General features: G+C 42.6%; 1 protein-coding gene across 8 annotated transcripts in view; it reads right to left on the bottom strand.

Annotated features, from left to right (window-relative positions):
• LOC119022961 (plexin-A1-like) overlaps positions 1–12,208 on the bottom strand; it is a 294,058-nt gene that overhangs the window by 103,662 nt on the left and 178,188 nt on the right. For all 8 annotated transcript variants that reach the window (XM_037104478.1, XM_037104481.1, XM_037104484.1 and 5 more), the window contains one exon: positions 11,185–11,299. In XM_037104478.1, coding sequence (XP_036960373.1) covers positions 11,185–11,299 — 115 coding nt within the window. The remainder of the gene's footprint in view (positions 1–11,184; positions 11,300–12,208) is intronic.

Below are 12,208 nucleotides of genomic sequence, written 5' to 3'. Positions count from 1 at the left end.
GTCTTTCGCTCTCACGTTTCATCAGCAGCTTTTCCTCTTCACCTCTCATCGTCTGTCTCTTACAACCCCGTAACAAAAAACAACGCACAACACAAGTCCAAACGGAGAAAGCTTTATCGACCTATCGTTCATGACATGCAGCTATTTCTGCCGTACTTGGAGAGCGCACCATACAATAAGACGCCCTCCCGGGTGGCTGTCGATGCGCTGAATGCCGCGGATCTCTTTATGTAAAAACCCGAGAGGGGAGGTCAAACAAAGGCCAGACATAAACCGATGTCTATCAGCGCGGCAGCCGGGCTGTGCTACGATACTCATGTGGGCCCTTCCGCTGCAGAATAATAATGTTTGATATGTGGATTGTGTGCGGCCTGTTGACTGGTTTACGGTGTACGCGAGTATGTGCTTTACTGTTCCTCCTTTGTCAGCAACGTCAGCCCTCTTGGCCTTTTTCAGCCCAATGACCAAGGCTAACTGAACCAAACTTTCCTGTCTAGATGTGTACTTTCCACTGCACCTCCCAGATAGGACTCGTTAAGAAAACACTCAAGTTTTTATAGGTAGTGGTCTTTCAGATATTGTGCTCATCACCAATCACTGTAATCATTAGTGAAACAAACCATGGACATAAAATGCACTCTTTACTTTGCAATGGAGGATTTCTTCCTAGTAATTACATGCCAGGGATAAGTGTTGAGCACACGCTTCTGTAAACTAGACAAATCTTTCAGAGTTTCTTTATCATGTCTTTGTTTTAAACCCTGCGTGAAGCGCCATGAGGGTGGTGTTTACAGAATGAGGCAGAGCAGTGCAGATGGTTTTAGTGTAACTGCCTTGTAGGCTTATTGATATGTTCAGGCCATTAAGGGTCATGTAAGATAAATAAAAGAAGACTGCCATTTTATTCAGTCATACTACTGTAATGCAGCTCATGACCACAGTGGCAGCACTGAGCAAATTGCTGCTAAGCACTACTCTATTTGGAGAGTGAGAATAAAGAAATCCTGCACTGTTTTTCCAAGGTTGGTTTTTGACTTTTAACCTCCAATAATAGATTTGTTTGGACCACTGGGGCAAGCAGAACATATCATCAGCTTTTAAACTGACATAGGTTGGACTACTACTTGGGAAACAGTTGCTCATTTATACATCAAGCAGTTACATTAATTTGGAGTCATATGTCTGGCCAATGTATGTTGGATATTTACCACCTTTTTGTTCTGGTTTTGATTTCCACCAAGCCCTAACCCTAACCCTCCACCAGCTAGTTGCTTAGTGTGCTGTGCTAGTTAACGCTTCACAAGAGCTAGCACAAAGTTCACTTCACAGAGATTCAGATGCATTTGAGCAGCTTTGTATTCCAGCCTTGAACTGCAGGGCCTTCTCTGAGATGTAAAATTCATCCATACTCATAAAGTCAACACTGAGTGTCATCTAATATTATTAACTTCTAGGCTAATTGTTAGCCATCCACCAGCAAACCCCTGATGCCTTGGGTTGAGTCTTTCGACCAATCAACTTAAAGCCACGCTGAGAAGGTTTTCTTTGCATGAAGCAGTTGCTTGATGGGCTAAACAGAGTATCAAAGAGTTGAAACTTGAAATAAAGCCCCTTAAGCCCAAAGGGAAGCTGCAGAGACACACTTTTCTTTATTTTTTTCTTTTTTTCTTTTCCTGCCACATAGTTTATAATCATTTTTGAAATAAATTCAATAATTGCCACTTTAAAGCAAGAGACCTTTCTTGGCTAGGGTTATTTGTTTGTTTTTGTCACTTCACACCTCCTCCATGTATCATTTCTCACAACATATACAGTAAGTCACTGAAAACTGAGCATTTGAACAGTTTGTATCTTCAACATACTTCCTGTAATTAATTTATAAGCTACTGAATGCCAAAACGTGGTGAGATCTCAAGTACTGATCGATCAGGGATTGACAAAATCCAACTGTCTGCCAGCTTCAACGGGGGAAATTAATCATTATAATAGAAAATATAATGCTATTTGAGGCGTGTCTGCATTTTTCCAACAGTCCAACTTTGTAGGAAGCTATCAAACTACAGGAAAGATACTGTGTCCGCTGGGAAAAGACCCTCTACTCTATCGACTCTACAGAGCTCTTCATCACAAACGTCTCCATTAGAATGGCATTGCCCTGTGCGGTATCTCTGATGACCAAGCCTGATTCTGTGTCTATCTGGATGCTATCGGGTCTGGATGGTCAAAGAGGAGGATGTAGCCGATAAGCATCAGCTAGTGGATCGATGGGGGGCCTCTAGAAATACACAACCTATTTGTGAGTGTGCGTGTGTGTGTGCATTTCTGAGGATGACACGGTAGATACATGATAGATAACGAGGAGCTATTCAGGATGGCCTTGCTAACTACAGCCCTGTTTTTTTTTTTTTTTTTTTTCAGCCCGCAGGATCAAATTTGATGAATTGTGTTTCCTCTTGTTAGATGAAAATGACACGGTGCTCCTGGTCATGTGGGAACCGACCAAGAACAGACTCGCAACCCGTTTTAGACCATGACCCAGTGAATAATAAGAGATTTCTGTGACCCAACTAAGTATCAGCCAACCTTTCAAGGTCAGTACAAAAGCCCGTGAAAAATGCACCGACCTCCCCCATCGACTGCTTTCATGCATTTGGGTTCTTTTCCTGCGTTATTCTCGGGGAAAGCCAGTGAGCTTCTCAGTCCCAGGGATCCTGGGTCAGAAAGTTTACGCAACACACAACACAGCCGACTTCACAACCAAAGATTTCACAGTATCTTGTATGCAAATTCACCGGGGCCGAGAACTTTTGAAAGCTACCACTTCTCTTTTGCGAGACCTGTTTCATCTTGTATTCCACATTCGTGACTCACCCCCCTGCGCTTCACTTCAACGGGGAAACTTTTCATCTGTTTTGCTCAAATGACCCGAGTTCCTCAGTTGTAGTCTCAGGTGGAAGCAGGGCACGCACCCCGTCGCACCAAGCTAGGAGCTCTTCTGTTCAATAAAAGACACTTTGAACTGTGTTAGAAGCCTTTTGGAGTGTCCACCCACTCCTCGCAGCCCTGGTACTATGGGGGATATGGAGCAAGGCGGGTGATGCGGTAAAGATAAAACAGAGAAAGAGCTGACACTGTTATGAACTGAGATTCTGACTCTTACATAAATGTTTGAATAAAAACAATGCCGTGGCTGTATTACAGCTTCATCAGAAGCCAGGAGTTTCTGTAGGCTGAACAAGCCAGATAATTCATTCTTAATTAATCTAACTTGGGTTTGCATCCAGCCTCCTGTTTTTGGTTTGGTTTAGGCAGTAAAAGACCTATCAGATGATATGTTACCTGAATTGGCATATAACGCTTTCTCCATAGAAGCTGTTCATGCCCTGTCGTCAACCCTAACAACCTTTTTGCATCTTGAATGAAGACCTTTTAAGAATAATTCAAAAAATAATCTAATTTAGTCGTTGCTTTGCATATGGTTGATACATCTTATTAGCAAACAACAATAGGCTGAAGAGAATTGATACCATGGTTAATACCCTCCTCCTCAGCACACCATTCAACAGTCTGATGGCCATTAAATGTATCCTCTGAGACAGCGGGCACCATCAAAACTCTTCCAAAACTAATTTCCCGCACATGATTACTCATGCGCCTTCTGAGCAACAGCGGAGGAGTGACGTTTATTAAGCCTTTAGCGGGAAGGAGAAGCAGGCTCGGACGGGAAACAAACGCAGGAAATTGTCATTTGGACTGAAAATCACATGAGTGATACAAGTCATGATTCACTGTTCAAACCTCACCAGGAGGAGTTTATTACAAAAACATAAATAAATATCAACTCTGCAGTGCTGTGTGTACAAGAGGAGCCATGAATAGAAGCCAGGGAGAAGGTAATGAACAATGATGTGAAAGTAGCTCTGAATACTCTACGACTTAATCATCAGTGACATTTAGTATTTCCTATTTATGTTCCGCAGACAAGAGTAAGTTCTGTAATCCTAAAGACAAACATGCGACGCAATTAAATAGCTTCCAGGAAACAGAAAAGAAAAAAATAAAAAATAAAAAAAAAAAAGTAGGGCAGATAGCATTAACTAAATGACATGGAATTATTAAGCAGGTGCGAAGGAGACGCGAGGCACGGGTGGTGTCACGACCCTCAAGTATCCTTTCATGTCCTGAATGGTTAAACATCTCTCACATCCTCCTCCCACGCCTCCATCCTTCTCCTCCTTTCATCAACTTGCTCGCTCCTTCCTCTCCTTCTGTTCGGTCTGCTGTTGATGTCGCTCCCTCCAGCTCTGATGTCTTTCTCCTCTGCTTAACTCTCCTTGCTTTACCCTCTCTTTCTCACTCTCTCTCTCTCTCTCTCTCTCTGTCTCTCTCTCTCTCTCTCTCTCTCTGTCTCTCTCTCTCTCTCTCTTCAAAGGCTTTAAAAAAGTATGGCAACTAAATACAACACATTGAATCATTCGTTATTACAGAAAAGCTTGTTGACAAAATTGGCCATGAGCACCAGCCCGACCTGCCAATGCAATTAAACTAAGAGGCATCTGATCATGACCTCTGACCTTTGTCATGGTTAGGGTGTCCTGACTCATGTTGGGAAAGAGGGGTAGGGCAAAGTCCTTTCAATGTATTATGGTCATTTTCTTTTAAATCACATTGTTATTGCTGATTGGTGCATTACAGCCCAAATTTTATTTAAAGTTTAGCAGCAAAATTGCTGCATCAGGTATCACTCCACCAATACCAGCTCTGACTGGCAGGGAAGCTATCCATCCTGCATTCTGACATATTTAAATGCTGTGTTCCCACTCTTTAATGACATGTGACCAAAATGTCACCATACAATCCATAAGCAAAGTTGGTGCACATTCGGTTTCTAATCTTGTCCAGCTAATGAAGCAGTGTTCTTCATTATTGGATTGCTGAGTTGATAGCGTGCACTTTGTGTCTATCTCCATCAGATGAATGGCAAATAGCATTGTGATAATACCAGGATTGCCACAGTGACGCGAGAGAAACCGCTACAACTGAGGACATATCTGTTTACATAAATGCCACTTCAAGTGATGCCCCTTTTAACAGGAGATTTTGAGCACCAACCCTTGTATCTCTGTTCTGAGGGGAAAGAAGACATTTAAAAAAAAAACATGGAAATGTTATTGCATCTTGCTTTGTATGCATTCAAGCAGCCAAGTACATGTGAAATGGAAGGGGCCAGATCTGAGTGTTGTGCACAAAATTAAAACCAGCCTCAAATTTGTTAAAAAAGAAAAACCTGCATGAATGATAGTGTTCTCATAATTTTATGAATTGTCTTTTTTTTTTTTTTTTGCAGAAGGCATCTCTTCCTAATTATTTATGTGCAGCCTGCACACAGTTTCATAAATGAAGCCCCCAGTTGTTTTAGCAAGCCTGCCTCTTCTCTAACAACTAGGCCACTGCCACACTCCTCCCCTCACTTTTTCACTGTGGATACTCCACCTTTCGCTTCTCATCTCATCTGTCTCTCTCCATTAAACACGCCAACGATCAGAGCGGCATCTGGAGATGCATCTTTAAGCTTTAATACACTTTGAATAATTAACACACATGCGCACACACAAACACAGCTGAGTCTGTCAGTGGCAGGCGGCTTCCCTCAGCCAGAGGGACCCGGAGGGAGCAGGGAAGCTCGGTCTGTGCCAGCCCCAGAGCCTCCGAGCTGGGCGGCCCGGAGCCGCGTACCAGCCTGGGCTCCAGCAACCGGCAACAATGGAGACACAGCTGTAACTCTGACACCCTCAGCCGAGAGACAAAAAGAGATGGTGTCTGGCTCCTGCTAATTGACTTGTTGGAGGAACGAGGGAGCGGGTGAACAAGAGGATGGAGAGCTCACAGGGTTAGAGATCAAAAAAAAGGGAAACCCGAATGGAGACGGCTGCTCAGACAGCTGAGAGAGCGCGTGCAGAACGGCTGGCTCGTGGCTTATGCAATGTGCGCGCGGGCACTCATGTATTCCTGCGTGGATGCGTTTTTGCATTTCCCGCAGCAGCGAGGCGACTTGACAGACACAGATGAGCATCTAACCAACTCACCCATCATGGTGATTCATTCTCTAATTAGCAGCGCGAAGGCTAACGCTGATCCACATATCTATATTCACCTTCTGTTCTTCTGGAGCCTAACACAGCCTGCTAATGATTATCAATGAGGCTAGGCTACAAAGCCACCGGTTCAATCCCCCGTGCAGCAGCGATGCATCATGGACCTACTGTATTTCACAGAGTGTAAGGAGGTCAGGCCTCTAGGAAGGGGGGGGAAGAGAGGAGGAAGGGAAGAAAACAAAACAGAAGGGGATGAGATATGGAATCCGGGAAGGAGGAAAAGGAGGTTAAAGAAAGGAAGGAAATGGGGGAAGAAAAGGAAAACGAGAAATAAATAAAGAAAGATCGCACTGAAAACACTCAGCGCTTGCGAGCTGAGGTTTCACATATTGAAAAGGTCAGTGCTTTGATAGTTAAATAAACGGTTTCAGAAGAGCTGATGCAGAACAAGAACTGGCTCATAATGAGCACTCCTCCTGACAGATTCAGATGACTTCACTCAGGCAGCGTCTTAATGAATACATCAGCCCCAAATAAATACTGACTGGAAGCCACACTTTACCAAAACATGAATAAACAAATACAGAATTAGGGATGGGTCTAACATCAACACTAGCCGACACCTCAGCAGTCTTTGGGACTGATATAAAAACATGATCAGGTGCTGATGCTGGAAGTGGTTTCTGTTCGGTATCAGGGTGTTTCCTGACCATTAACCACGTCAATAGTCTGTATTTTTTTCATAATTACAAGCTTCCCTGAGGTTGCCATGCACATAAATATCAAAGAAATTTGAAATCTTTAAAAATGTGACATTCGGCTTAGAAAACACATTAGCATTGATGGTAACCTGGGACTACATTAAAGTCTGACAGTTATGTTACACAGTACTCTACCGGGGATGTGTGCTCGTGCGCTGGATGAAATTTCCGTGTTGTGGCAAAAAAAAACTGTGCCAGACAGCGCTGCGATATTTGTGCCAGAGCCATCAGCACTTCCACAGTGCAAGCTCAGTGCTATCTCTGTCTCAGTGATTAAGAGGTGTTTTATTTATCTATTTATTTTTGACGCAACTACTTTTAACTGCACTGCTCCAAAGCACATGCGACATATGCTGTACGACAGAGCTCGATATGGCTGCGCTACCCGCAAGCTCTCCTTGTGCACTCCGTCGGAAGCTACAAATAAAACTTTTACAACAGGTTCAGTTAGCACTTTATAGTAGGGCGCACATGTTAACCATCAACTTGTTGCCTTATATTGGATATTTATTAGACAATATAAAGCAATTACTAATGCCTTTTCCCCCATGACTAACAGGTTTTCCCTAAATAACCTCCAAATTACTGTTTATTTATAGTAAGTAAGAAATCCTAATATTCTTTGCAGCTCTATTTGGGCTTACATTCCCCTTTAACTGAACTCCATAAATGCAGTTTATTCTTATACAACAAAACACTAACACTGTCCGGGTAATGCTTATTAGGTCTTAAGTTCCACATTCTATAGTGGGGTTAACAATTGTCGTTTTGTTTGTTTTTTTTTTTTTTTGTTTTTTTGCCATATCTCTTAAGGGTTATAATGTGTAGGGAGAATGACTACTCTTGTGGTGCTACCACCTTGTAAGGCTCAGACTAAATAATGCACAGTAAGATCATCATTAATGTACAACAACTGCCTTTCCTACTAGTGCTGTCGTAGCACCCGAGACTGGTCTTGGTCTCACGACTGGTTTTAAGACCGCTTCCTGAAGGTCCTGCTCTCGTCGCAGAATCGGCTGCATTTTTACGTGCTCTTGTCTCGATCTCACACAAAGACAACTGGAATTTATTGCAAGTCCAGTCGAGACCACAGCTGCAGCGACATCAGTGAATTGCCTCACACATCCTGCACTTCATGATGGTTTCTGTGGGATGTTGTGTTCGGTCGATGATGAAACATGGGGGGAAAAAAATGATGAATAAAGATGGTTCAGTAAATATCAGCTCATCATAGAAAACAGTAAAATTCTAACACGTGAACTTCACCTCTAGAAGGATTTGTGATTCTCATGGTGCACTTGTACACACATATAATCACTATGGCAATGAAAGCCGTAAATGTGGCACATTTTCATTTGTCTTCTTTTGGGGGGGGGGGTGGCATGAATAATTGCTTTATAATGACTAATACATAGTCAATGTGCTCTGAATATGCAAGCTAATAAGCTACTAGTTAATGGTTAATATGTAGTTAATATTGCCTGCCCTAACAGAAAGTGTCATCACATCTAGTAACTACTGTTCTTTACTTGGCTTTGATTCTCCTCAGCCGTACTTTCAACAACAAGCAAAGAGATATCATCAATGAGGGGACGTTTGGGCCATGACTGATGACCAAACTGTTACTGTATGGAGCTGTAGCGCTTTACAAGCTGACAAAATATAATAAGTCACTTCCTGTCTAGGCTCCCATCTGGGGCTATTACTCGGCAGCCATTTTGTTTCTGCCGTCAATCTCGCACTGCTTTAATTCATTTGTGGGACATGAAGTATCCAGAGGAAAAACAAAAAAAAAGCCACCCCATGCAAAATGAATGAACGACTTAATTAACGTGCGAGCGTCTTGCAGCGGACGAGCCTGTCGACAGGAAAATAAATGCAAACTTAAGTGTTTGTTTGTTTTTTCAATAATGTTTTCTGTTGACTTTTTGTTACTGTCTTATTTTTCCCTATTTGGAGTCATTTGAACCGAACCCCGGGCCCAGTGCAGGCCCGCTCGGCTCCAGCCGCCCCGGCGCAGGGATTCATTGGAGCGCGGCAAATTTGTTTGTCCCGGTGTTTGTTTCTCTCATTGTTTGTGTTTATACACATTTCTGTCCGTGGCCTTCTCGAGTGTTTTCTCCGACTCTGGCAATTTTCTGCCTGATCGCCCCTAATATGCCTCTCTGCATATCTGCTGTCAGAACACAGCTGATTTATATACGTTTACATCTCCTGGAAGTGACAACGGAGAATTATATTTACTTTAAGAGGGCAGACATTACACATTAGAGGCTGTTTGTTTGCAGAAGGGGGGAAAAAAAAAAAAGGCGTTTATTTTTTTGTGATGTACCTGTGGAACGGATTCGCAGACGCCGTGAATTTGATCAGATATGAAGTGAAGTCGGCTTCAAGAAATATGACAAATGCCTTTGGGAAGATAACCAGTGTAGTGTGAATTCAATCACTTTGGCAACCTACTGCTAATGACACAGGGGGAAACTTTTTTCAGGCAGTGGAGATGGGCAATATTGCTTTCAGCAGGCGCTACGAACTGGCAAATTGGAGCAAAATCAAGGCTAGAGGAGATAAATGTGTGACGACAAAAGCACCACTGTTGGCTCAAGTATGCGTACGCATCGCTTCGAAACATTAACCTATTCACTGACAGGGACTGTGCGCAAGGATGCATCAAAACATCTGTCACAAAAGCCCACAGCTGTCACTCCACTGTCTGCTGTGCTAATAACAATAATCCATGTAAAGATGCGGCGATGCCACTGGTGTGTGTACGTGTGTGTGTGTGTGTGTGCATGTGCGAGTCCATCAAAATTCAGCAAAACCCCCCCTGACATTCAAAGTGTCTTGGTAACCATGGCAACGCCTGCACCAAAAAGACAGAGTGCATCAGAGAGATAGAAGAAAAACAAACAGGAAATAACACAAAATAAAAGGGCAGATTGGTGCGGCTCTCTGAACGAGATGAGGATGGATGTCAGCCTGGTGTGTTTACAGGAGGGTGTAACGTGATGACAGGGTGTGTGGAGTCAAGTGTTACCCCCCCCTCCTCGCTCCGTCGACCCACGCACGCACGCACGCACACACACACACACACACACACACACACACGCACACTTCCTTCTGCCTGATTTACCACTTTAACAGACATTATAAAACACACAGACCTCACCGCTTTTGATTGAGTAGCCACTCATGCACGTGGACACACTAAATGTATTGAGTGAAGCGAGTGGCCATGCATACATAAAAAAACACAGAGAAAGAGAGACAAACATGGATGGTGCCAAGAAAGACGGAGTGAGTGAAAGAATTAAGAAAAAAAAAAAGTACAGATAACAAAAGGGTGGCTGAGATTTTTAGATTCAAATATTGAAAAAAATATCAAAAATCATCAACAGAATGTAAAGAAATAATAGTTTTGCTAGCAGTGTAATCAACCAACATTCCTAGCTCTTTATTACGTCATAACTCAACAGGTGACAGTCCGAGAGTAAACAACACCAAAGCTATGCTATGCTGATATGCTGCCCCCTATTTGAGTAAAAATTCAACAGGTGTCAGTTCCAACACATTGCATCTTTAATCTGATAAGATCAAATACTAATATCAAGATGACTAATATTTTTTAACACATGCTGTCAGAGGACAGAAAGAGAAAAAAAAAAGGAGGGGAAAGACGACTAAAAGTAAAGAGAAAATAAAGAACACTATCTGAATTAGCCTTCATCTTAGCCAGCCATGCATACAAATGATTTCAAACTTCTGCCTGAAACAGAGACAAAGCCGATGTTAAGGTGGCTTGGTGTCAAGTGCAACTTTCTGAAAGCACAAAAGTTTATTTGTGTTTGTCACAGTGAATTTCCATGTTTGTGCGGGAGACAGTGAGAGGCACAGATTAAGACAGAGGGACTGTGAAAGCGAGTCAGCTCGTGGATAGATGAGGGTTTTCATGCAAATATAACATTTGGGACGGTAGCGTGCGCCTCCATTTGCATACTCATTCACCCCGACTTGTTTATAAGTGAATAAATCCAGCGCTGCTTGGAGTACAACAGCTGCTGCTGGGCCACTCAGAGCACCATTCATTCATACAAGCACATACCCACACTCAAATGGTGTACAGGTCCCAGCTGCACCCTTGGCATTACTATGCCAGTAATACATACTTGTGTGTGAGTGTGCGCACATGAATTGATACTTGTAAATGCATTCCTGTTGTATGCTTCCGAGTCGGCGTCTCTTTGTGTGCGGATGTTTAAATACATGTGCTCACTGATGCTTGCTGCGCTCTCCGTGTGTTCTGCTCGTGTGCACGCTCGAACACTCACCTCCGAGGTGTTGACTCGTCCCTCCTGGAAGGAGCAGTCGTTGGCGTCCTGCGTGCACATGTGGCGATATTTGCACCAGTGGCAGGGGAACTTTCCATTCACACAGGACAGGCACCTGGAGCAGGCGAGAAGAGGTTCAAGTTTTTCAGCAATTACTTTTTTTTATTCCAGAGAACAAGAGCGAGACAGATAAATCAGTATCAGCTTATTGCAGACGTAGCTGTATCTGTGTGTAAGCCAACCACTAATTAGCTAGAAAGTGTTGTAGAGAAATGCCAGACTAGAAGATGAAGGTAATTTGGAAACACTGTTGTCAAGTTATTTTTTTGTTGTTATTTTTTTATTTTTTTTTTCCCACAGGAGAGCACTAACAAGCTTGTCTGATCACATATCGTAATCCTCCCTGGGACAAGATCGTTCAAGTTGTGTTTTTATGTTTCAAAATGAAAATGACGAAAAGATACTCCTCTATCGGCCAATCATGTTGCTATCAGATTAGTTTTCTTTTTTTTTTTTTTCTAAACTCCAAGAAAAGTGTCCAAAACCACACTCTACATAGAACCAATCACAAGTTTGTTAACACTAACCTCAAAGGTTGAAAGCCGCTGCATCACACACTGGTTTACAAAATAATATAATTGTCTGTTTTCATGATACCATTTCAATGCACATCTGATGATGTCTTCATAACTCATTAAAAGCAACACTTTTGCTAACGATCTGATGAACCTGTTGAGCTGCAGTCTAAAGAAAACAACAGCTTAAATGTATCCCCAAACTATCATACATACCAAAGATCCTAGTGGAGCACTATAGTACATGGAGTATTTTGGTAGAAATGTGACACAGGTCAGGGCAGATACTAATGTTAGGGAATGGAATATTTGGTTTCCAATCTCAATAATCAGCTGGGATACATACATTTCTTTATGATTCCTGAAATGTGGTCATCAAACAATTGTGACAAAGATATGCAAATGTTTCCAAATGAACTCTGGGAATTCCATTTACCAGTTAGTAGAGC

This window comes from Acanthopagrus latus, chromosome 7 (assembly GCF_904848185.1).
Source record: "Acanthopagrus latus isolate v.2019 chromosome 7, fAcaLat1.1, whole genome shotgun sequence".
NCBI classification, from domain to species: Eukaryota; Metazoa; Chordata; class Actinopteri; order Spariformes; family Sparidae; genus Acanthopagrus; species Acanthopagrus latus.
The sequence above is the reverse complement of the archived record's forward strand: the minus strand, read 5'-3'. Positions and strand labels throughout refer to the sequence as shown.